General features: G+C 54.6%; 1 protein-coding gene across 1 annotated transcript in view; it reads left to right on the forward strand.

The window, feature by feature from the left end:
• Positions 1-24,729, forward strand: part of LOC144729215 (basal cell adhesion molecule-like) — a 68,171-nt gene extending 43,442 nt beyond the window's left edge. The window contains exons 2-16 of the mRNA XM_078609288.1: positions 5,178-5,293; positions 7,518-7,716; positions 7,855-7,922; positions 8,457-8,547; positions 9,877-10,059; positions 10,592-10,719; positions 11,212-11,371; positions 11,891-12,006; positions 14,326-14,467; positions 15,036-15,151; positions 15,347-15,482; positions 17,829-17,867; positions 20,170-20,308; positions 22,821-22,917; positions 23,425-24,729. Coding sequence (XP_078465414.1) covers positions 5,178-5,293; positions 7,518-7,716; positions 7,855-7,922; positions 8,457-8,547; positions 9,877-10,059; positions 10,592-10,719; positions 11,212-11,371; positions 11,891-12,006; positions 14,326-14,467; positions 15,036-15,151; positions 15,347-15,482; positions 17,829-17,867; positions 20,170-20,308; positions 22,821-22,902 — 1,715 coding nt within the window. The 3' untranslated portion in view covers positions 22,903-22,917; positions 23,425-24,729. The remainder of the gene's footprint in view (positions 1-5,177; positions 5,294-7,517; positions 7,717-7,854; positions 7,923-8,456; positions 8,548-9,876; positions 10,060-10,591; positions 10,720-11,211; positions 11,372-11,890; positions 12,007-14,325; positions 14,468-15,035; positions 15,152-15,346; positions 15,483-17,828; positions 17,868-20,169; positions 20,309-22,820; positions 22,918-23,424) is intronic.
• The last annotated feature ends 2,016 nt before the right edge of the window (positions 24,730-26,745 follow it).

The raw sequence follows: 26,745 nt of genomic DNA on the forward strand, positions 1-26,745 counted from the left end.
GTGCAGGGTGGGGCGGCTCTCATCTTACTGTCTGGTGTACAGCCTACAGACATCAGGCTGTAGGCTGTCAGGGGGTCAGGCCGTGAGGGGTCAGGCTGTCAGGGGTCAGACTGTCAGGGTATCAGACTGTGAGGGTGTCAGACTGTGAGGGGTCAGGCTGTGAGAGTATCAGGCTGTGAGGGTATCAGACTGTGAGGGTGTCAGGCTGTGAAGGTGTCAGACTGTGAGGGTGTCAGGCTGTGAGAGTATCAGGCTGTGAGGGGTCAGGCTGTGAAGGTGTCAGACTGTGAGGGTGTCAGGCTGTGAGGGTGTCAGGCTGTGAGGGTGTCAGACTGTGAAGGTATCAGACTGTGAAGGTGTCAGACTGTGAGAGTATCAGGCTGTGAGAGTATCAGGCTGTGAGGGTGTCAGGCTGTGAGAGTATCAGACTGTGAGGGTATCAGGCTGTGAGAGTATCAGGCTGTGAGGGGTCAGGCTGTGAAGGTGTCAGACTGTGAGGGTGTCAGGCTGTGAGGGTGTCAGACTGTGAGGGTGTCAGGCTGTGAGGGTGTCAGGCTGTGAGAGTATCAGGCTGTGAGGGTGTCAGGCTGTGAGGGTGTCAGGCTGTGAAGGTGTCAGGCTGTGAGGGTGTCAGGCTGTGAGGGTGTCAGGCTGTGAGGGTATCAGACTGTGAGGGTGTCAGGCTGTGAGGGTATCAGGCTGTGAGGGTGTCAGGCTGTGAGGGTGTCAGGCTGTGAGGGTTGAGCTCTATGAGGCTGTTTCGCTGTGAGGTCGTTTGGTTGTGAGATTGCCCGAACGTCGTTGGTGCACCGCGCCTGGCACCGCGCTCATCGCACGCACTCGGCGCTGGCCCCGTGGTGGTCACTCAGCGGTGGGAGGCGGTGGAAGTGGGGGGGGGGGCCATGCCGACAGAATTCCCGTGTCAGGCGCGACTAAAGCGCTTCACAGCTCATCGGGATTGCTCCGGTACTGATAAAGATTCCGACTCGGAAGAGGCGGCGAGTGATAGCGCAGCGAACGGCACCCTCTTCCGGATCGTCGGACAATTGACTTGCAGAGTCGCGCGCGCGGCAATCGCCTTCCCTGCCGCACGGCGCCGAGAGACGCCGCGCTGTAAATCAACACGCGGGCGACGCGGCGCGGTGCCTCGCCGTGCCACCAGCCCCGATAGCCACGCCGCTCCGGGGGGGGGGGTGGGGTGTAAGGAGATCCCGGGGGGGGGGGGGGCTCACGACTCCCCAAAACCACGCGTACAGATTCCTCAGCGAGTCAACTCGCCCGTCGACGTCATTGAAATGTTCAACGTGCAGCAACAGACTCTTCACGAAAGCTTCGAATCAACATTCGTGCAGCAACAATTCGCTTTGAAACGTCAAGGCGCGGGTGCGTTTCCCCGGGTTTTCACTCGTCAACATTCACCTCCGGAATGTGACGAGCGAGCGACTCCTCATGGGGTGAGATTCCTCCGCCTCCACAGGAACGTGGAATGTACACACGCCTGCTCTGAGCGCCGCCACAATCAGGGACGACGCTGGGGGGTTTGCCCGGTTGGCACTGCACCACCAGGCACGGGCTCCCCTGCGGCGATGCCACTCGTCGTTCCGTGGTGGCTTCCTTACCCCACAGCAGCCGTCCGAGAGAGACTTGGAGCACGAGGCGTTGGTTGCCCAACGCACATTTGAGCATCTGAGCATCGCAATGACAAGTGACTGCCTGCACACGGAGAGCGAGAGAGGCATCGTTATCAGCAAAATAACCTCGGCGTCCACGCGTATTTTGGCGGAAGGATGCACGGCATAGCCGCGGAGCAGCAGCTGATATGATAGTCTTGGTTCTGTCGGTAAAGTCACGTAGATAGAAAATAAAAAGAATAAAAATAAAATAAAAATACAGGCAAAAAACCCACGACGTTTCGATCGCATGAAGACCGCTCGTGTTGCGATCGAAACGTCGTGGGTTTTTTGCTTTTATTATTTTAGTTTTCTATCTACGTGACTTTACCGATAGAACCAAGAGTATGAATTCCTGCAGTCACGACAGTTTTCAGTCTAAATGTAGCCGCTATGATGTTGTGTGGCGAGCGAGGCCTGTCCGGGGACTGTGCCGCCGCCTGCCAGCCAGCGAGTGGGCAAGTTGGGAGCGTGGGGCGTGGGGCGTGGATGTGAGCACAATGAACGCGGTGCGCGTGGCGTCTCAATGGGCCCCATTGTGGCCGCGCCAAATCCGCGCGTCAGCCTCATGCGCTCCAGCGGATCTCTCCCTCGCCTGCGCTCCTCCCGAAATCCACTCCACCTCCCCCCTCCCTCCACCCAGCCCAAACAACGACCCCCCCCACACACACCTACCCACACCCAGCCCTACCAATGACTCCCCACACACACACACCTACCCCCACCCAGCCCACCAACGACTCCCCCCCCACGCACACCTACCCCCACCCAGCCCTAACAACGACTAACCCCCACACACACCTACCCCCACCCATCCCCACCAACGACCCCCCCACACACACCTACCCCCACCCAGCCCACCAACGACTCCCCCCCACATACACCTACCCCCACCCAGCCCTAACAACGACCCCCCCCCCCCACACACCTACCCCCACCCAGCCCTAACAACGACTCTCTACACACACACCTACCCCCACCCATCCCCACCAACGACCACCCCACACACACACCTACCCCCACCCAGCCCACCAACGACTCCCCCCCAATAAACACACCTACCCCCACCCAGCCCACCAACGACTCCCCCCCAATAAACACACCTACCCCCACCCAGCCCACCAACGACTCCCCCCCCACACACACCTACCCCCACCCAGCCCACCAACGACTCCCCCCCACACACACCTACCTCCACCCAGCCCAGCAACGACTCCCCCCCACACACACCTACCTCCACCCAGCCCACCAACGACCCCCCCACACACACCTACCTCCACCCAGCCCCCACCGTGACCCGCGCTCAGAAGAAGAATGTGGCCCTGTTCGTCTAGAGGAGGAGGGGGGGGTGGAGCAGCAGTGGACCGAGGGTGGAGCCAGCGAGGAGCAGACGCGCGGCTTCTGCGCAGTCGGTCCTCTGCCGCCACCCCGTGGAACCCGTGACCTCTGTCGCGTGACCCCTGTCGCTTGACCTCTGTCGCGTGACCTCGGTGACAAAAAGGACGCCGTAGGTGGCACTGTGACTTTAATCAGGATTAAGCACGACAAACCCCCCCCCCCCCCGCACAAATTGTAAACGCTTTAAAATAATAATGAACGTGTAAGTATTTGAGAATAAACACAGTACGGCGATGATGTAGGCAGTGAGACTAGCTATTAACTGTTTAACCAACTATTGTTTTTTTCATTTTACCAGGTAAGGCCCACCACTGCGCTGTGTAGCTCTTTTTCAAATGACAGCTCAACGGAGTTGCCGTATTACGTGGAAATGTACAGCAGTCGAATACTCTAAACGCGTGACGTTGACTCTAAATGTGGAGGGGAAAACCGGAGAGAGAGAGCACGGGGAGAGAAATATACAGCAGCAGGCGTCAGGGTCGGGATCGAACCCACGACCTCCTGCATACCAGGCGAGGGAGTTAACATCTCCTCGCCACCGTGATGATGATGAGAGAGAGAGAGACACACAAACTCCAAATATACAGCAGCAGGCGTCAGGGTCGGGGACGAACTCACGACCTCTTGTATACCAGGCGAGGTGGTTAACATCTCGCCACCGTGGCGACCGAGGCTGTGCCCACAGCGTGTGTGGCCGCTCAGAGCCGAGCGGTAGCGGTGCTGCGCCACGGGGAGAGAGCGCCAATGGAGCGGGGTGGGGGTGCCCCGGTTAGAGGGCACGGCGACATTCGGGGAAACGTTTGGGGCAACACATCTTAAAACACGTTCCTGCGGAGGGAGCTGGTAGGAGCGTTGGGTTGCTCGGTCAATGGCCAGGGTCAACGGCGGCGTGGTGTATTCCGCAAATATGCCCGACTGTGAGGGCGGGCACAAGCCGACGTAAGTAGGTTAAACGTTGAGTTTTATAAGGGCACCACGGGGTGACCAGCCCCTCCCCACCCACCCCCCACCCAGCCCCACCCTCCCCACCCAGCCCCTCCCCACCCTCCCCTCCCCACCCTCCCCACCCAGCCCCTCCCCACCCTCCCCTCTCTACCCAGCACCACCCCTCCCATTTTTGGATGCACGACGGACGGACGGACACAATAATCCCCTGTGGACTGGTGTAACCAGGAGGTTCCTACCAGTAACAAATACATAGCTGTGTGGAAACTGGACAGGAGCCCCTGGCCCATCAGTCCAGACGTGGTGCACGAGTAGCGATGATGACGATGATGACGCATTCTCGCTGTGACTCTCAGCCCCCTTGTGTGCACGAGGACATGGGACCAGCACCCCTCCCTCCAACGAGCGTGTGGGCAGCGTGCACATCAAATGATCGCTCGGTTCCCCTCCTTCACTTGACCACGAGGTGAAGTGAAAGCATGGAGCCGCACGGGAGACGGCGTTGTCGCTTTTGCCGCAGTGTGTGTGTGTGCGAGCAGTCATCACCCTGGGAAGCGGTCGTGTAGCGGTTAGCCTGCCGCGCTACGAACCCGGCGACCCCATTCCCGCTCACGTTCAACACTAGTGACGATTATATGAATCGGTCATTGGCTTCCCCCACGTCGACTCAGCCTCAAATGAGTACCTGGTGGTGTGTGTAAACATCACCACTGGGGAGACAAAGGCGGCCGGGCGTGGTGTTGGCCACCCACCCTCTCGTGTGCCGTGCCAGCCTTCATAGGTGCTCGCTAACAGCCCTTGCCCCAACAGTCTGTTACAGGCTATACGGGGAATATTTATCTTTGTTTACAGTCACTGTAACGCGTGGGGTCGAGACATCACCAGACTCCCAAGAATTTAGAAGGGGAGGACTGCGCCTACAGCTCCGAGGGGAGTGGGGGTCAACCCCTATCAGCCCCCCCCCCTCAACACTGCGGGGCTGGGACCCACACTTCCAGCAGCAGCAGCAGCAGCCCCGCATTCTTCTTGAGTGCTGCTGCTGTCTGTTGCTGGCTGCTCCTTGCTGACTGCAGGAGACACCGGCGAGGTGCGATGTCCTCTGGGTGTGACGATTACGCCGGGGTCTCCCATGTGCGCCGCGTGACACGGTGCGATGTCCCGCAGGAGTGAGCTGTGATGAGATGGTCCTGGCGCTGCTGGGGGAGACGGTGCAGATGATCTGCGACTCCCCGCGGGGAACGCAGCCCAAGCCGCGCGACGGGGCCGCCGAGTGGTTTGTGGTGAGTCCCTCCTGTCACTCCTCTCTGTCCACGCGCCCCGGCTTCGACTTTCGATGTCAGGCCTCCGAACTCGCCGCACTCGTCCAGATTGGACGGGCGAGCGGGGAGCCGGGCGAACTGGAGGTGTACCAGTTGAACGCGGAGGATTTCGCGACCAATGTCATCCACATGAGAATAGGGTTTCCCCTTTTTTCATGGCAACAAAACAGGTGTTAAGATGTTAAAACACCAAACTGAAACCTTTTGCAAGGAATTATGTCTGCATTGACCACAATACTCGTGTTCAGAATGCAAACAAAAAACACACTCTGATAATATATGCATCGTCTTTGAAACTGATTGGTCTACACCAGAGACAGCTTTCTTTAGAGCCTAGTCTCAAACGGTGTTAGTTTCAGTTTCATTTATTTGGGAAAGCCCTGTGAGCCATTCGGCTCTTGAATCGGGTGCAACCGCAACAAACAAAAAACAAAAACATGAACAAGAAAACATCTTAAAGTGACTTTGCGCAAACAGAAAAATCCAGGAAAAAACTGTAAAGTTTTCCGAAAAAAAAGCACCGTACACCAACGCTGTGCAAAAATCCCAGTGGGATGCAAGTCAAACAACAACAACCACAAGACAACTTAGATTAAGGCCATCATTCTAACTTCGTACTACAATAAACAAACATGGCCAAACCAAAAAACTTTTCGAAATCACAATAAATCCATAAGCAATGTAACAGTGATCATAGGAACTGTGACCGAAATTTCACAATAAACGACATGAACAACATGTACCACCAAACCCTGTAGCCATCGACCAGAGGACGCCAAAAGGCCACGTCTCGCAGCCCCATGAAGGGCATCTCACACTCCCAGGGAGTGCAGCGTGCACCTCAGGTTAAGAAGAAGAACCACAGCTCCAGACCAACGGTAGACATCAGGCGGCTCTTTGGCTGCCCCCTCGCGGGCAGCAGTTTAAAGGGGAAAAAAAAACCATTAACTTAAAACGTAATTTAACGTAAATATAATCGATTAAATGTGGCAGGAGAGTGGGGTCACTGTGGAATGTCTTGGTGACAAAATATAAAACAGTCAAACTTTAGTATGAAAAAAGAAGAATCGATTTTACCCTTCCTGGCAATAAAAGGGGTCTTATGATGTTCAAATATCATAATATAATAATGTCTCGGTCCTGTTTGCCTTTTGGCGTTCTCTGGTCTGACACTGGTGAGACGAGGCCCTAAAGAAGGCTGTCTCTGGTGTATGCTAATCAGTTTCAAAGACAATACATAACATTATCAGAGCATGTGTGATTGTATGTTCACCACACGCATGTGGTTAATGTAGACATGATTCCTTGCATGTCTACATTATTGCCAGAGAGGATAAAGCCTATTCTTGTTTTTCATACTTTAATACTGGCAAAAAAGGTCCCATGTTGTCAAACTGTTGTGTTAAATAATAACTAAGTTTGGACAAAGAAACTAAGCAGACGCAGTTTAATTGATAAATGATTTTTGTTTTATTAATTCGCGATGTGTGTTGCCCTGCTCCCTTGGACTTCAGTTTTCAGTTTCATTGATTAGGTATAACCCTGTGAGCCATGCGGCTCTTGACTCGGGTGCAACCGCAACAAAACAAAAACATGAACAAGAAACATCTTAAAGTGACTACGCGCAAACAGAAAAATCCTGGAAAAAACAGCAAAGTCTTCCAGAAAAAACACCGTGTTTCAACGCTGCGTGCAAAAATCCCAGTGGGATGCAAGTCAAACAATGACAACCGTAAGACAATGTAGATTGAAGTTATCAGGCTAACTCTGTACTACAACAAACAAACACGGCTAAACCAAAACTTTTTAAAAATCACCAAAATAAAGCTATAAAAAAAATGTAACAGTAATCATAGGAACTGTGATTCTAATTTAACAATAAACGATATACATAACATGTACGACCAAACTTTGCAGCCATAGTTGGCTACACGAGTCACTCCATAATAGCAGGAGTATCAGTAGCAGAATCAAAAAAATCCAATACACCTTTAAAGATCAGCACACTATAATCAAAACTCAAGACCATACTTTGCAGCGGTCATCCGGAATGATACATTTAGCAGTGGCAGCTAGGGGTGTACAACTCCTCTCGAGCAGACTTCGCACCTTGAACACGGCGAAAATGCCGCTTCGACAAAGCTCACCCACCCCCCACCCCACCCCACTCGCTGTCGTCGGCCAGGAGCGGGCGGGCAGGCGCTCGGCAGTGTTCACGCGCGACGAGGGCACGGGGCAGCTGTGGCCGGCGCCCGCATTCGAGGGCCGCGTGGAGCTGGGCGGCGACACGGCCCTGACGCTGCAGGGCGTGCTGCTGCAGGACCGAGCCACCTTCGTGTGCGTCACGCACGACGGCGAGCTGAAGACGAAGCTCGAGGTCTACGGTGAGATCGCGCGGGGCGGGCGGGCGGGCGGGCGGAGTGGGGGGCCCATCGCCGCGCCCCCCGCTTGTAAGGCGGTCCGCTCCCGTGATTGAGCCCGGACGTTTCCTCATCCTTCTCCTCCTTCTCCTTCTTCCGCAGCGTTCCCGGAGAAGCTGGTGATCACCAGGAGTCCCTCCTCCGTTGTTCTCGGCTTGGGCAAGCAGCTGGTAAATACGTGCGCCCGTCGTAGTAGCGGTACATTTTTTGCGGCGTGTTTAATCGCCGCGGTGGCGAGATGCTGACCACCTCGCCTGGTGTACAGGAGGTCGTGGGTTCGATCACGACCCTGACGCCTGCTGCTGTATATTTGAAGTTTGCATGAAAGTAGTTTGTTGTCGACCGCTCAGAAACTGAGTTATAACGAGGCGCGCGTTCTGAGTTATAACGGGGCACACGTTCCGTGTTATAACGGTGTGCACGTTCCACGTTTTAAAGGGGCGCATATTCGGCGTTATAACGGGCCGTGCGTTCCGCGTTGTGCGAAAAGTGTTCTCTGATGGAAGAGCCGCGTCACGGCAAAGACGCGTTGTCGCGCCAACACACTGTTCCACGACTTTGATTGCCATCGCTTCATCGCCGCTTCCTCTCTCGGGCGAGCCGACGCACGCCCGTGGGGACTCGATGGGCCGTTCCCCCAGCGCAACGTTCAGCCTCGTTTCCTCGCGGAGTGCGTGACGCGGCCCGCTTGGCGTTCCTTGCAGATCGGCACGTGCATCTCGAGCGGCGGCTACCCCGAGGCCAACCTCACGTGGTACAAGGACAGCCAGGCCCTGCTCAACAAGTCTCCACAGAGTAAGGTGGCGAGGCCTCGCCACACAAAGACAAAGATCCCCCGCGTAGCCTTTGCACACTTTTGGGGCAGGTGCTGTTAGCGGGTAGCAGCGCCAATGAAGGCCGGCACGGCAACACGTGGAGGGGCGGCCAGCACCACGCCCGGCCGCCTTTTGTCTCCCGAGTGGCGATGTTTTCACACCGCACCAGGTGTACCTCGGGGGAGGCCCAGGACGGCTGGAGACAATTGCCACTCGTGTTGACCTCACGACACAAACCACACTCGCAGCAGCGGTGGCGTCGAGGCGTCCGTAACTCCCTCTCAACTCGTAGCGGTGCTCGGTCGACTCGATGGGGGGGGGGGGGTGGCGGGGTGGGACACACACAGGATGGATTGTTTGGGCAGCACAGACACAGGATGCTGTGCTGTGTGAGAGGGGGCTAAAGGAGGGGTGGCAGAGAGCATTGCTGCACAAGTCACGCTGCTCAAGAGACCCAGTGGTGGCTCGACCCCACTGTCGCTATGGCTCACTCCACCTTAGCTGTTGGCGAGTCATCTCAGCAGCTTCACAGGAGTCGGGTAACGGGCTCCGATGACTCCAACAGCCCCGCCGCAGGCTGCGCTCAGCGCTCAGCGGAGTTTCAGCTCCGGCACGGAGCGCTCGGTGGCCGAAATCCCGAATCGCAGAGGGGGAGCCGAGCGCGTGGTCACGGCGTCGGCGTCTCGTCCCGTGACACGCGCCGCGGTCCTCGCCAATGCCCCCGACGTGGACACGGAGCGTTGTAAAATACCTTTAAAAGGAGCCGTGGGCCACAGACGAGCGAAAGCCAACTTGGCGATAACAATGAAACGTGATCGTGGTTTCAGTGCGAACGCTCATTTCGTCGACAAAATTACAATTTATCATTTTATTGTGATTAACGTTTTCTGAATTTGGTTTTGGGGTAGCTGCCACTTTCCTAATTGCCATGAAGAATGGCCAATTGCCTGAAACGTCACCTAATGCTCATGTTCTCCATCTAGCGCAGTGTCACTGACGACCGCGTTTAGTTTTTTTTTCCAAAGAGGAGTGAACTTTTTGGCACGTGAGCAGCCGCCTCTCTCGTGGACGGACGCTTGTTAACACGCGGTTGTGCGCGTGTGCGTGTGTGCGTGTGCGTGCGCGCGTGTGCGTGTGTGCGTGTGCGTGCACGCGTGTGCGTGCGTGCACGTGTGTGCGTGTGCGCGTGTGCGTGTGTGCGTGTGCGTGCACGCGTGTGCGTGTGTGCGTGTGCGTGCACGTGTGTGCGTGTGTGCGTGTGCGCGTGTGCGTGTGTGCGTGTGCGTGTGTGCGTGTATGTGTTCCGCAGACGTGCGCGTGGATAAGCACGTGGTGCGCGAGTCGAGCGGCGTCTTCTCGGTGACGGCGCACCTCTTCTACAAGCCCACGATGGAGGACAAGCAGGCGTCGTTCCACTGCGAGGTCCAGTACAGCCAGCCGGGGGGGCAGCTCGGCCGCATGAAGTCTGACGATATCCAGATCCTACTCACCTGTGAGGGCCTGCACTGTGGGGGTCACTCCCTCCCTCCCCTTCGCGCTCCCTCCCTCCCTCCCTCACTCCCTCGCTCCATCCTTCCTACCCTCGCTCCCTCCTTTCGCTTCTGAAAAAGAGCGATATAGTTCAATTAACCTGACACCTGGTAAGATAAAAAAAATCGTTGTAGTTTACTTTTAGAGCAACAATGAGAGACTCAGTTGCAGATGATGTAGCCATTCACTTGCCTTGTCTGAGAATTGGCGCATGGTAGATACCCTGGCGTTCCGCGTGCATTTGGGGCAGTGCGGAGTTACGCGACACGTGCTTTGGAGTTCGTAGCCGCGGTCGCGCGTAGGGGAGCCTTTGTCCACTTTCGCGTCCGTCATCCACATCTCGCCCGTGATCTTGGGCCGATCCGGTTAAGCGCTATCCAACGTCTCCGTAGAAGTTGGAACACGGGGACCGACCGCCAGCGAGCGTGGCTTCTAGTCGCACAGAGAGCTCACTGGGAGCGAACGGCCGCTGCTGTCTTTGACTTCATCCCCAGACCCGTCGGAGCACGTCAACCTGACCGTCGAGTCGCCGCTCACGCCCATCAAACAGGGCGACAAGGTCACCCTCAAGTGCTCCGTGGACGGCACCTCGGAGCCCGAGTTCACCTTCCAGAGGGTTCAGGTAAAGGCCCTTCACAGCCACTCTAACGTTGCCTTTCACCCCAGGGGGAGGGGGGGGACGTGTGAAGGTACATACAAGTTCAGTGATTACCAATGTTTTTTTTTTCACGAGCCAAGGGGAGCCCCCCCCCAAGCAAGTGTGTGGTGTGGTTGGTGTGAGCTGGTGGACGTGCTGCGGTTGAAGTGTGGTGCCGGTTGTTCCGTGATTTTTTTTGTTGTTGTTATTATTTCGATATTTCACCCAGGAAAGTCTGACCCCAGTCTCGTGAGTTCATCACGAGGGCCCCGCCAAGTTTTTCCCGGAAGGCAGCAATGCATGCAATATCGCCGTTGCGGCCAAACAGCGGACGCTGCGGTGACAGTGCTGTGGTCGACGCGCGGCCACGGACGCGCTGCGGGCTGATGCTGTCTTTGTCGAAGCGATGTGGTTGATGCGCTGTTGCTGCTGTTGCTGCTGCTGCTGCGGCGGTCGTGTCATGTGGACGCGGTGCAGAAGAACGGCAGCGTGGAGGACCTGCACATCGGCGCCGAGTCCACGTTCACCCTGAGCGGCGTCGCGCGCGACCACAGCGGCCTCTACCGCTGCACCACGTTCGACTTCGACCAGCCGCTGGCCGAAATGCTGACGGCCGACACCTACGTCGAGGTCAACTGTGAGTGGTTCACGACACGCCGCCGTGCCGGGGGGAGTCGGAGCGCGCTAGGCAAGCGGTGCCGCACCTCGGTGGCTTCCACGGCCCGCCGGGCGGAGCCAGACTCACCGTTCACGAGATCGGCAACGTTGGTGTCGCTTCGGTGCGCGCAAGTGCGCCACGGTGCCGAGATGTTAACTACCTCGCCTGGTTGTGCAGTAGGTCGTGGATTCGATCCCGACCCTGATGCCTGTTCATTTGGAGTCTGCACGTTCTCCCCGTGCTCGCGTGCATTTTCCTCCACGTCCTCCGGTGTTTTCCCTCCACATTTAGAAACAAACGCGCGTTTCGAGCATTCGGCTGCCGTAACATCTCCACGCGATAAGCCACTTGGTCCAGCTGTCATTTGTGACGGCCTGGTCGCTTCTGAAAATAACGCTACTATGTAGCTCAGTGGCGGGCCTCACTTGTTCAAATAAGCTGGCGAGGCTTGCGGGTCGTGATCCGTGCGGCTGGGACGGGGGGGCGGCCGTGTGCCAGGGATCGAGGACGTGACGGTGACCCCGGCGGGGAACCACACGGTCGCCGCGGGGACCTCGCTGGCCGTGGAGTGCGGCGGCCGCTCCGAGAAACCGCTCTCCATCTCGTGGAGCAAGGTGAGAAGCCCCGGGCGGGCACCGGCTGCAGGTCGGACACGCACACACGCACACACGCACACACACGCACACACGTGCACACGCACACGCGCACACACGCACACACGCACACATGCGCACACGCGCCCACGTGCACACGCACACATGCACACGCGCACACGTGCACACGTGCACACGCACACGAACACACGAACACACGCGCACACGTACACACGCGCACACGCGCACACACGCGCACACGCGCGGACGTCGCATGGTCACCGGCGCGCTCGCTGCCTCCCTCTCGCTCCGTGTGCTGGATGTTGCACGCTCGTGAGCGTTCAACATCCAGGCGAGGGTTGGTGGATCGCTGGACTGCGATGCGGCCCGGAGATGTCAGGGCAGCAATTGGGTTGGGAACTTGTTTTTGTGGCTCGTCTTTGAATAGCGTTGGCTTCTTCCCACGTAGGATGTACTCTCTCGTTAAACATGAGCGTGCCAAACAAGGCAATGCAGCACCCTCCTGTAACTATTTTGTTAAAACTATTTTTACTTGACCACTTAATGCCCCACTGAGCTATGTAGATTTTTTTAGAAAGTGACCTGGCCACAAATGATAGCTCAACGAATAGGCTTATTAGGTAGAAATTTGTAGCAGCCAAATATTCTAAACGCGTGATGTTGATTCTTAATGTGGAGGGAAAAATATCGGATGAAAAAATCTATGTGACCACGGGACAGAGACATGCAAACTCCAAATATGCAACAGGCGTCAAGGTCGGTATCAATCCCACGACCTCCCGTAAACCAGGCGAGGTAGTTAACATCTCGCCGCCTTGAAAAGGTGTCTTGTGCATCGGAGAGGCTTTCCTGGGTAAACAAGCGGAATAACAGTAATCACTAACGAACACGCGGCTTCAAATCGGCCTTGGAGCAATGTTTTGACCGCTGGGTGGAGCTCACGTCCAGACTCGTGACGGTGCCGGAGCTCAGCGTGGGCCTGCTGGGCACGGCGGCTCCGGCGGCGTCCCTCCCCATCGACGCTCTCACGCTCGCCGTGCTGCTCGCCGTGCTCCGTATTCTGTTGCGTTGTTCGCGAGACGTCGCCTTCCGGAGCTTGTGGTGTCCGTAGAACCACCCCCTCACTCCCCCCCATTCCCGGAATCCCTCCGGTCACCAATCCGGCCGTGGAGCTCAGTGCTCGGGCTGCTCCGTCGCAGGAGCAGAGAGCCCCCACCCGCTGTTACGGAACGCAACGGCGGCTGTCGAACGGCCCACCACCCCCGCCGCCTCCCACCCCCCTCCCCCCATCGCACGCCCCGGGGAAGATCGCAGCCAGTGCTGGAGATGAGTGGAAAAGCAAAATCGAGCAGCGGTGGTAACACGCCCCATTTGTGTCATGCTCGTCGTGCGAGATGTCACTGCGCTGAGATAATTAGCGTGACGTGAGCGCTGATGAACTTAAATTCGCTCTCTGTCAAACATTGCACAAATCTGTTACGTGCTAAGTACGCTTCACAGACACGCAAGAGAAACCAGAACCCCCACAAAGTGGTTATTGTGTCGCGAGATGGCGCCTTATAAATGTAAATGATTATTTAACTCTCATACGACGAACGTCGCTCTTAGTGGCAGCGTGGGTGGGAAGGTGCTGCCCGCTACTTTGTGAACCAGCGGTCACTTGATGAGACGGAGGCCCTCGATATTCTCCAAGGCAGGTGGCTGCATGCCTCTCTGAGAGATCCGAATGGATTCTCCTGCCCATGGCACCACTGGCACAGTTGGGGTGAAATTGGGGAAACAGACGAAAGGGTGGTGGCCTTTAAGGCTTTACCTTTAAAATTCAATGGTGATATATGGTGAGCAGAAACTCTGCCGGAGGAGTTATAATTGAGCAATGTGCAGGCCATGGGGCAAACATGTCCAGTCGGCCGGTCCATTCCAAGGGCCGGTGGGCTGGGTCTGTGTGGAGAAATTGCTAAATTACGTGATCAGAGTAAAACATTTTTTGACAATACGTTATTACTTCTAATGTGTACGCTTCATTGCTTATTTGAGCTCTCAGTTGGCATTAAGCCCCCATATTCGGCAGCCCCAAAGATTCTTCCTTTGGGCCGGACTCCCTCGCCACCCCCACCCGGCGCCAAATGGGCCAATGAGAATCGCACAGCCCAATTAGGGCCGAGGTGCGTTTCCAAATGCCTGGGCCGACTTTTTTTGTTGTCCCCGTCTCTCACCGGCGACTCGCCACCGCGACCGCCGAGCGGAGAGCGGCGGTCCCGGTGGCACTCGCCACCAGAGGGGGTTTGGGCCCCCGTGACGCTGGCGCTGTGCACGCAGGACGGGAAGCGCCTCGCCCAGGGCGGCCAGCTGCAGCTGTCGGCCGTCACCTTCGGCAGCAGCGGCGCCTACGCGTGCGAGGTGTCCATGCCCAGCGTGCCGGGCCTGAGAGTGAGCCGCCTGGTCCACGTCAGCGTGGAAGGTGAGGTGCCCTGCCTCGTCCTCGTCTCCGCCTCGCGCCCCTTGCTCCTCGGAGGGAGCGGCGGTGCTCGCTCGCGTGTGCTCGGACGGACCTCCGTGTGTATGTATGAACTTTGAGATTTTTTTCGCACCGTACGTTAGCCAACCGTGATAATTAGAGATGCGGGGGAAGGACGACAATGTCAACCACAAAAATCAGTTCTAAAGAAATTAGTTTTCAATCTAGATGATTTTAAAGTGCAAAGCTCCAGTGGCTTCCTAATATCGGAAGGAAGAGCGTTTCAGACGGCAGCAAAAGTGCATCTGCAAGCGAGCGATGCGGTGACCAACGTCTTTGTTAGATGGGCCAACAATCCGCTGCGAGGATGACCGGAGTTTGCGTGATGATGGATTATGCTCCTTGACGTCACCTCCGCATTCAAACCGACCCCAATCAGCAACCCAGCCGATGCCAGCACCGCCACTCGGCTGAGGTCATCGCGCACTGCGGGCGGCGGGGGTCGCCGCGATGGCGAGGTGCCACGGCTGCACCCTTGACACGTGCTGTTCGTGTCGCCGCGCGCGTGCAGGGGAGCCGCGGGTGACGCTCTCAGACGTGCTGGTGGAGCCCGAGCGGCTGACCTTGGTGTGCACGGCCACGGGGAACCCCCTGCCCGAGATCAAGTGGAGCGTGCCGCAGACGCCCGTGAGTTACCCGCACTCCCTCGCCGCCCCCACTTCTTTCACCCTCCAGCCCGCACGGCCTCCTCGCCCGACGCGCGTGGTCTCCGCACCTCCGAGCCGGCCCGTGATATCACGCTCGATTTATTCGCTCGTTCGCAATTGAACCCTAACCACCGCCACCCCCCCCCGTCTCCGGCCCCACCACCGTGTGCCGCAGGTGGAGGTTCGAGTGAAGCCCTGGGAGTTGCGGAGCTCCGTGGTGCTGCCCCGCGGCGCCACGCAGCAGGCGATGGCGACGTGCACGGCTCGCAACGCGCACGGCTCCGCCAAGGAGACGCTGCACGGCCCCACGGGTGACGCTCGCGCTCCCTCTCGTCACGGCCACCGTCGCCGTCGCCGCTCGTTAGCCGCCGAGCCCCCCCCCCCCCCGCCCCATTGCTCTCTGGCCTCTCCTCGAAACTTTCCTTTTCCCAAAGTTTCCTTGGCCAATTAGGGAGCTCCTTGATCGCTTCCTTCTCTCCTTCCCTTTCCTTGCTCAGTTCTACCACCGCCCCCCATTCCCTCCTGTTTTCACCCTCGTTTATGCTTCTGCACTGCGAGGCATTTGTGACATTCGGGCGCTTTACAAGTCGAAAGGAGATCCTGGGTTCGATCCGGGCCCTGACACCGGTGTATTTGGAGTTTGCATGTTCTCCCCGTGGTCGCATGGATTGTTCTCCAAGTCCTCCGATTTTTCCCTCCACATTTAGAGTCAAAATGCGTTTAGAATATTTGGCTGCTATAAACTTCCACATAAGCCACTTCGTTGAGCTATGATTTGTGGCCAGGTCACTTCTTAAAAGAGCAATATAGCTCAGTGGCCTTACAATCGCAGCAAGTTTCAAGATGGCTTCCCTGTGGCCTCTTGCGTTCACATGTGACAGCTACGACGTGGCTCTAAGGTCCGTCCAACTCCGGTTCATATCACGGTGCTGTCTGCAGGTGGAGGTGCTGTCAGCGTGGCCTTTGAGGAGGTAGCAGGGCAGCGTTGGGTTATTGAGTCTATCTGTACTCAGTTTTTAGTGTCATCCGCTCGTCCACGTGGGTTTCTCTGGGTACTCTGGTTTTCTTGCCGAGGCCAAATGCTCATAAATCGAAATTACCAAACATCCCAATGCAGAGGGCGCCACGGTGGCGAGATGTTAACCACCTCGCCTGGTATACAGGAGGTCGTGGGTTTGATCCAGACCCTGACGCCTGCTGCTGTATATTTGGAGTTTGCGTGTTCTCTCCGTGGTCGCGTGGATTTTTTTCTGGGTCCTCCAGTTTTTCCTTCCAAATTTAGAATCAACATCACGCAGAGTATGTGGCTGCTATACATTTCCCCAAGATAAGCCCTCAGTTGAGATAGCCAGGTCGCTTCTAAACAAGAGTGATATAGCTTAGTGGGCCTTACCTGGTTAAATCCTTTTAATTTAGGTTCTTCCATGAAGAGTCGTCAAATTTAGTTTTTTGTTCAGCGTTACTGCGTTGTCAGTGACATTATAAACAAACATAACAAATAACACAACACATTCATCAATAACACTGTGGCCTTAAAAAGGTAAAATATGCAAGAGGTGACATGTTGTGCTGTGAAGAAGGGCTGCTACTCGAAACGTTGCCAATTACATATCAATTTTTTCCTTTTAAGGCTACATGGTTATTGACGAACGCGTTGACGTTTAAGACGTTTAAGCGAAGGATTTCCCGGCCAAACAAACGGTACTTGTTATCGTCTGTGAGCTATGGACGTTGCGTACCGTGCGCTGACCTTCCTTCGCACCGTACGTAGCCAACCGTGCTCATCGTAGGCGCGACAGGCGTGAGACGAGTGGTGGGATGTGCGGTGGGGGGACCCGTGGCTCATTGAGCTCCCGCTGCCCGTAAACCGGCAGAGTATCGAGAGCGAAGCAGCGCCGATGAACCGTTCCATTTGCTCCCGAGAGATGCCGCCGCTGTGGCGCGTGGCTCGCCCGGCCGACGTTGGCACCGAACGAGCGATCCGTGCGGGCGCGGCCCGACCCCGACGTGGCGTCCTCCGCCCCCCGTGTAGGGGGTGGGGGGGGGGCAGCGCCGATCCATGCCGTCTCCACGAGAGGGCGCTCGCGCTCGGCGCCCGCGCGCGTAGGGGGCAGAGGCAGCCAGCGTCACGAACTGGGTGCGTCACTAATTCTAGATTTGAAGCTTTCGTGACTGCAAGGATTCATACTCTTAGTTCTTTCGGTAAAGTCACGTAGGTAAAAAATTAAATTAAAAGTAATAGTAATAATAATAATTATTATTTTATTCTTTATTAATTTTAATTTCATTTTTTACCTACGTGACTTTACCGAAATAACTAAGAGTATGGGTGCGTCACTCGCAGGGGTTGCTGTGACTTGGACTCAGGTCCAGAGCCGCAGCCCAACGGAAGTAAATTTTGTCAGATTTTTGGTTTAAAAAAAACCCCACAAACTAACAAAACACTTCGTGATGTCTCCATCGCAAACCGTGGGCCAAATTAGCTGCAAGAGTGCCATTTGGTTGTGTCCCTCGTCGCCTGACAGTTTAACTGTGTACGTATATGGAGCTTATTTCGCGCCGTACGTAGCCAACCGTGGCTAATCGGAAGTGCGGGAAAACGTTGACCACTCGCGCTCCGGATTAACGCGACCGCGTCGTGTTCCTTGTGTTCGCAGTGCCGCCGCCTGTCAGCGAGAGCCCCCCTCCGTCTCCCCGTGAGTTTTCCGCTCTCGCCGTTGACCCCCACGATCAACTCGCACGGTTGAGACCGCATTGTGGCTGCGTCCTTTGATGAATCTCGCTCTATCGCGCCCACGTGCGGTTGTGCAAGGGCACCGCCGTCTGTGATCATGATACGTTTGCCATCTAGCAGCAGAAAATCTGGAGAGAAAAAAACAACAATCGTACCAGGGTCCATGGCCCATTTGTGATGCACATTTCACTGAAATTGCACTGAAAGGGGGTGACGGAATGAGTGAAAGTCTCTTTGCTTATTGAAACGCCCTCGCACACGTACACGCGCCCACCAAAGAAGCTCGCTCCCGTCACGAAGCTACGGATCAGGCTGTGCCTGGTGGAAGCAGCCGTGGTGTCGGCCACCCACAGCCCTGCTGGGGGCCGCCAATTCCTCTCGCTGCCCCCAGTCGCACCGCAACCGTCCTGAGGCTCCCGTGGGGCCACCTGTCTTGGCATCTCAGGAGCCAACCGGCTGTTTTTTTTCGTCTCTCTGTTTACGACCCTCCTCGTTAAACGTAAAACTTTAAGGATGAATCTTCTTGGTTCTTTCGGTAAAGTCACGTAGAAGGGAAGTAATACAATAATAAAAATAAACATAACAAAATAATTATCACGACGTTTCGGCCACAACGCAAGCAGCCGTCTTCAGGTGGAAAACAGGTCTGTCGAGAAGACGGCTGTTTGCGTTGTGGCCGAAACGTCGTGAGAATTATTTTGTTATGTTTTATTTTTATTATTTTATTACTTCCCTTCTACGTGACTTTGCCGAAAGAACCAAGAAGATGAATCCCTGCAGTCACGAAAGCTTTAAATCGAAATTTAGGGATGAACTTTAAGTTGACTCTGAGACATCGAACAATATGTATGTATGTTGAACTTCTTTCGCACCGTACGTAGCCAACCGTGCTAGTCAGAGGTGCGAGAAAAGGACAACAAACTAAACACAAAAAGGAGTTTTAAAGAAATGAGTTTTCAATCTACATTTAAAAGTGCATAGCTCCAACGCCTTCCCAATATCGGAAGGAAGAGCGTTCCATACGGCCGCAGAAGCGCGTCTGAGAGCACGCGAAGCAGTGACCACCTTTGTTCGATGACTAGCCAAAACCAGCAGCGAGGACGACCGGATTTCGCGTGATGGCTTATGCTCCTTGACAAGGTAAATACCGGTGATTTTGTGTGCTCAGGAAACGTTTTGAGAAAGCCGTGGCCACAGTGGTGTTAATGCACGCAGCCTTCAGAGCAGAAAGCCTAGTCTGGGCAGTTCCTCCCAGGCTTTTGTGAGATGTAACCGCACCCCAAGGCCGTGTATAATCCCAGGCAGCTCATGAGCACAGGATAAGTGGCTACTCCAACCGGGACCTCCATCCCCATTGGCGCTCTCCCCGTCTCGCAGCACCACCGCTCGGCTCTGAGTGGCCACGCCGCGCGGTGCCCACGGTGGGTCGAGAGAGCGGCCACGCGCGCTGTGGGCACAGCCCCGGGCGCCACGGTGGCTCAGAGATGTTAACTACCTCGCCTGGTATGCAGGAGGTCGCGGGTTAGATCCCGACCCTGACGCCTGCTGCTGTATATTTGAAATTTGCGTGTCTCTTTCTCTGTCCCCGTGGTCGTGTGGATTTTTCTCCTGGTCCTCCGGTTTTTCCCTCCACATTTAGAAACATGCGTGTCAGAGTATTTGGCGTTTGTAAATATCCACGTGATAAGCCACTTCGTTGAGCTTTCATTTGTGCCAGGTCACTTATGAAAAAGAGCTACACAGCTCAGTGGGTAATACCTGGTAAAATAAAAATAGTTGTTTAAATAGTCCATACTTAGTCTCACTCTGGTTACTTCATCACTGGACTGCATTTAGTTCCAACTATTCATACGTACATTATTATTTTAAAGGGTTTAAAATAAAGGGAGGAGGGGGGGTGCCACATATATTATCCAAATATAAAACAAAAACGATACGAAAGCAAGGTTTTTTTCGAAAGCAAAAATCACAACCAACTGCGGAACTCACACAGTGGTCCGCTGCGATATTAGTCGCTGCACAGTGCAGGACCCGGGCCTGCGTCCAGCGCGCTCGATGTTCCGGCGGTGCAGCGCTGAGATGCTGCTTGCTAACGACGGGGCGAGCATCGCCGGGACGTTTACCTTCCACTCCTGGACACAATTTTTTTACCTCCAAATTTTGTGGCGCCGGCCAAAACCCGAGCGGCCGATCGCGCCCGTCGTTCTCTTCGCTCAGAGAGGCCACTCCTGCGAGTGACGCCGCGTTTCCGTGTCGCCGTCCAGACGCCTCGGCCACCAACACGAGCAGCAAGACGGTGATCATCGCCATCATCATCGCGCTGGGCATCTTATTCCTCGTCTGCGCCCTCATCTTCTGCCTCTGCAAGAAGAAAAACATCTGTTTCAAGAATCGGTACAGCCCGTAAGTGACCACGTACGCCACTGGACAGCCAACAGAACCACAACACAAGGTCGATCAGAGCGTCAGCCTTTGCTGTGTAAACTATAGAGCGTAACAATTGTATCGTGTTTGTTCGCTAAAAGTGAAAACAAGTTGTAAAGAGAAACCAAATCCTCGTTGACAGCGAGCTCCAACAAATAAGTTAAATGATGTTAATATCCAAGTCAGCACTTCATTAAAATATATTTCATTAACAGTATGAATGTGAATGCTTTTAAACCAGATTCCAAAGCAAGCAGCCTATTGAATCTCACTTGAAACGTTTAGCTTTATAAAATTTTAAATTTTTAAGTCGTTTCTTGTTGAATTGTAAACCGTCTCAATGATTGTTTCTGTTAATTCAGTTTTTTTAAAATATGTTCTTAAATACCGTGACCCTCAAAGTGCGTTGATTTGTCAACGTGCATGCTGTGTTTGCTCTGTAACCCAAGTCTCCACCACATATGTATGTTGAACGTATTTCGCACCGTACGTAGCCAAACGAGATAATCGGAGACCCTTAGTCTCGCGGAGCGGGGGTGGACTCTGACCTGAGTTGAAACGAATGAAAAATAAATCGCGAGATGCGTCGGTGCCTGTCCGGTGACCGCATCACCTCGAATGCCCCTGATCTGGGCTAAGCAGCGGTGAGCCATGGTCGTGCCTGGATGGGTGACCTAACGCCTCCGATTAGCTCCCGCACCTCCGATGAAGCACGGTTGGCTACGCACGGTGCGAAAGAAGTTCAGCATGCGTACGTACAACACGCGTGCAAAACACGCCGCGTGTAGCGGCTTATGACATGTGCAAAACACACGTGTTGTAGGCTGCTACTGCTGTGTAGGAAAGCCTAGCGAGAGACATCGAGACTGCACTGCTCCTGTCCAACGTTTCTCTCACGAGCCGTGGTGTCCATTCGCCAAACACGTCGTGGCGATCGTGGCTTTCCATTCGGCTACGTCCATGATTTCCACACGCAAGAGCGTTGCATTAACGAATCAAAGTTACATCCAATTTTTAAATTTGCTTACGTAACTAAATTGTCTCGTCTCGATCGCCTTCACGGAACCTGTAATGTCTCCAGTAAGAATCAGCCTCTTTTTATTTCTACTGCGACATCCGGTCCTGTTGCCTTATCTTTCATTTTACTGATGGCACCCTCGAACTTAATCTTTAAAAATGTTTTGGTCCTTTCATATACATGTTTAAATCTCTCGCCTCTCGGCCTTATTGTCACGGTAAATCCCATTAACATCTTCACCCCAAACTGACCAACGTGGTGGAGTCGGGCCCAAATAGCGACCACGACACGCGGCACGGGGAGGCCTTCATCCAGCGACATGTGGGGCGCCGCACTGGAAAAAATGTTAACTACCTCGCCTGGTGTGCAGGAGGTTGTACGTTCGATCCCGACCCAGACGCCTGCTGCTGTATATTTGGAGTTTGCGGTGTCTCTCTCTCATCATCATTATCATGGTGGCTAGGAGATGTTAACTACCTCGCCTGGTGTACAGGAGGTCGTGGGTTCGATCCCGACCTTGACGCCTGCTGCTGAATATTTGGAGTTTACAGCGTCTCTCTCTCTCATCTTCATCACGGTGGCTAGATGTTAACTACCTCGCCTGGTATGCAGGAGGTTGTACGTTCGTTCCCGACCCAGACGCCTGCTGCTGTATATTTGGAGTTTGCATGTCTCTCTCTCATCATCATCATCACGGTGGCTAGAAGATGTTAACTACCTTGCCTGGTATGCAGGAGGTTGTACGTTCGATCCCGACCCAGACGCCTGCTGCTGTATATTTGAAGTTTGTGTGTCTCTCGCCCCGTGGTCGCGTGGGTTTTTCTCCGGGTCCTCCGGTTTGTCCCGTCCCCCCCCATTTAGAATCAACATCACGCGTTTGGAGTATTTGGCTGCTCTCCATTTACACATGAGCCACTTCGTTGAGCAATCGTTTGTTCTAGATTTGAAGCTTTCGTGACTGCAATGATTCATACTCTTAGGTTTTTTCGGTAAAGTCACGTAGGTAAAAAAATTACTAAAAGCAATAATATAAATAATGTTTTCATTTATTTATATTATTAAAAAACCTAAGAGTATCAATCGTTTGTTGCCAAGTCGCTTCTGAAAAAGAGCTAAAGAGATCAGTGGAACTAACCCGGTAAAATAAAAAAAAAGTTTTTTTTTAGTTTTAGGATCTTCCATAAACAAGTCGTGAAATGTAGCTATTTATCTAGTGATACCGCGTTGGCAGCGGGGTGATACACAAACGTAACAGAGAACTCAACGCATTCATCAATAACACTGTGGCCTTATAAAGGTTAAATATGCTTCTGAAAAAGATCCCTCCAACTCAGTGGGCCTTGCCTGGTAAAATAAAAATCTTACTTTTAGTTGAAGAAGAGCTCTCTCTCTCCCCTTGTGCCCGCAGAAGCCCCTTCCCCTCAAGTGGCGTTGACAAAGCGTGCGTTGCCCCCCCCCCCTCTTCACCAAAAGGACACGGAAACAAACGCAGAGCTCTGTGGGGTCGTCACCCGACACGTACATGGCGCCGCCCGACCAGGACCTCAAGGCCTAATCGCGACCTCTCCAGGTGACCCGCACGGCAACGCCAGTCCTCCCACCGTCCCCCCCTGGGTGCCATTGATGATTTCGCCTTGCTGACCCAGGAAGGCCCGAGTCTCAGGGCTCTTTCATTATTTATTACACGCTTTCATTTAACTCACTCTGTCTGTTGTCGTTGTTGTTGTCGTTGTATTCTCAAATCTTGTAACTCAATTTTAATCCACTTCCCAATGTGGTAATCACTGCAAACTTGGTATACTTATGTTATACTGATGACAAGACTATATTCTATCATAAAAATATATATACATATTTTTTTACATTATTTTGTATATGTTATGTTTCGGCTTGGGTCTAATTATCCACGGCCAACTGACGTTGGCTGCAATTGCCCACGGCCCCTTACGTTATGGCAAGCTTAGGCACAAGCGTTGTTGCCACTGCAGCACCCTGCTGCCCCGGCATGGATTGCCGCGTTGGTGTCTCTCCTCCCATGCGGCGCGGGACGCTGACCCGCTCCGCTCTGCGTTCGCAGGGATCGTCGCAGGGACCCCGCGGGTCGTCGCGGGCATAACCATCGCAAGATCTGAATCAAGTCGCTTTCTGGGAAATCCTACTGTATTATACGCTTGTCATCATTGCTCAGCGATCGCCTTTCCGTCTAAAAAAACGAAATCTCTATTCTATATCCTCCTACGACAGTTGTAAATGAGATCGGTGCGCCAATGTGACATGTACAGATTATACGACTGGCCAAGTGACGGGTGGTGGTGGTGGGGGGGTGGGAGAGGCGTCTCGCGCGTGCGGCGTCGGAGGCACCGCGGCTGCCGCTGGGGTCCCGCTCCGTGCGCTCGTGGGCCCCGGGTGGTCGCCGCGGAGCACGAGCAGAGGGCTGGAGGGCGCGGACCCGACCGACCCCACGCTCCTCCTCGGGGGGGGCCGCCGGGCCGCGTCCCGGGCTCACGGGGTCGGCAGCGAGCGACCGACAGATTTGGGCGGCTCGAGTTCAAACGCTCGGCACGATCGAGGCGCCGAAAGCAAAAGTCGCCACTGCCCGGCGCGTTCCTTCACGTAACCCCCCCCGCCCCCCCCGCCCCCCGCCACGAAGCCTCCTCCTGCTTAGGGAAGAATTTATGACTACTTTTTATATAAACTTGGGATGTTTTTTTGGTTTTGTATTTAACGTACATGGTCACCGTAACATTATTATTATTTTGTTCTCGCAGGGTCTTTCTATATACGAGACGAGGTACGTTGGGGTGGCCGATTGCTCTCGACGAGCGGAGGAAGCTCCCTCGTCGAGTCCTCGCCGCGTCGTTCTGCCCCCCCCCCCCCCGACCGACCGCGCGGCAACGGCGGCCGGCCCTGCCAGGCCAGTGGCGTCTTTTGCTTCTCGCCACTGTCTTTAAAACAAACAAACAAGACAACATTCTCTGTGGTTCTTTCGGTAAAGTCGCGTAGGTATAAAATCAAATAAATCACGACGTTTCGGGCGCAACACAAGCGATCATCATCAGGTGGACGCTTGTGTTGCGCACGAAACGTCGTGATTTATTTAATTTTATTTCTCTAACTACGTGACTTTATCGAAAGAACCAAAGAGTATGGATTCCTGCAGTCACGAAAGCTTCCAATCAAAACAAGACACCAAAAAACCAACAAGAATCAGTGTTGAGAATGCCCGACGTAGACACTGCACAGTGACACCGTGCACGTGTGCTATTTATGAAGGCAGCCCCCCCCTTGTGTTTTCACTCGAACTTTCCACTCTGGCTTCATCCGTGTTGTTTTTTGCATCACCTGTGCATTCACAAGTAAATGATTTATCGCTCAATACAAATGGCCATGGCATTCACGTACAGCTTCGTGCCTGCAAGGTAATGGTATGGGGCCGTCCATAAATGACGTCACGCACCTGGGGGGGGGGGGGGTCAGACATTTGTGACGATGTGTGACGATGGGGGGGGGGGGGAGGGTGGAGAAATGTGACGTCACATCAAAATGCGCAACTTTAAATAAATATATACAACACGTTCTACTTAATTAAATTTACTTTTTAATAAATGTTTTCTCCTAGAACATCAGAGTGCAGCGCCACATTAAATACCCTCTACAATGACAATAGTTTAAAGCGATTTGAAGCATGTTTTATTTGTTTGGGGGGGGGGCAGAACTTTGTGACGTCATATTTGAGGGGGGGTCTGATTTTTTGTGACGCCGTGTGACGAAGGGGGTGGGGGTCAAAAATCGTCCAAAATCGCGTGACGTCATTTATGGACGGCTCCTATGAGGGGTGATCAAAATGTTTTGAGGATATTGTCCTGAGATCCTAGCAGCACCAAAGACTTATTCTGATGCCCTACCTCTAAGCATTGACCCCACGACACAAGCAAGGACCTCCTTCTCACCAAACGTACCAAAACGTTTTGATCGCCCCGGCCTACGAGTATGCATATGGGTGTCTCGTGCCACTGCTAATACGCTCTGCCGCTGCTGATGGGAATCTCCGAGGGTCAAGATAAAGGCTTTGTGTGTGAAAGCTCTGTGTGTGTGTGCTACGGTGGTTTTCGAATCGTCGCCGCTCGACAACGAGGGGGACGCGCGCTCTCGGACGCGAACGAGCGAACGAGCTCGGAGGAGACGCGCGCATCGAGCTGGCAGCATCCGTTCATGGTGCCCCTCTCCTGAAGCCGAGAAGATGCAGGAGCACGGTGGGGCCGAGGCCGCGGGTCGTGCCTGCTGATAGGGCGCGACATGGGCCACCGTGCTGGGTGGAAGCTGACCCCATGGGCGGGTGACGTGATGGGTGATGGGGTCAGGCAATGGTCCTGTCGCGTTGTGGAGTTTGGGTGACCTGCTGCGACCTGGGCTTGCCCCGAGATGACCTCGCAACCGACCTTGCCGCCGCAAACTCTCACACTCACCACGTGACACTCACCACGTGACGCTCACCACCTCACCACCTCACACTCCACACTAACCACGTCACACTCCACACTCACCATGTCACACTCTCACACTGACCACGTGACACTCACCACGTCACACTCACCACGTGACACTCACCACCTCACACTCACCACGTGACACTCACCACCTCACACTCACCACGTAACACTCACCACCTCACCACCTCACCACCTCACACTTCACACTACCACGTCACACTCCACACTCATCACGTCACACTCTCGCTCATCACGTCACACTCACCACGTCACACCCCACACTCACCACGTGACACTCACCACCTCACACTCACCACGTGACACTCACCACCTCACACTCACCACGTAACACTCACCACCTCACCACCTCACCACCTCACACTCCACACTACCACGTCACACTCCACACTCATCACGTCACACTCTCGCTCATCACGTCACACTCACCACGTCACACCCCACACTCACCACGTCACACTCACCACGTCACACTCCACACTCACCACGTCACACTCACCACGTCACACTCCACACTCACCACGTCACACTCCACACTCACCACGTCACACTCACCACGTCACACTCCACACTCACCACGTCACACTCACCACGTCACACTCCACACTCACTATGTGACACGCTCACCACGTCACACTCACCACGTCACACTCCACACTCACCACGTCACACTCACCACGTCACACTCCACACTCACCACGTGACACACTCACCACGTCACACTCCACACTCACCACGTCACACTCACCACGTCACACTCCACACTCATCACGTGACACACTCACCACGTCACACCCCACACTCACCACGTGACACACTCACAACGTCACACTCACCACGTCACACTCCACACTCACCACGTGACACACTCACCACGTCACACTCACCAC

Source organism: Lampetra planeri, chromosome 31 (assembly GCF_965212315.1).
Source record: "Lampetra planeri chromosome 31, kcLamPlan1.2.h2, whole genome shotgun sequence".
In the NCBI taxonomy this organism is placed as follows: domain Eukaryota; kingdom Metazoa; phylum Chordata; class Hyperoartia; order Petromyzontiformes; family Petromyzontidae; genus Lampetra; species Lampetra planeri.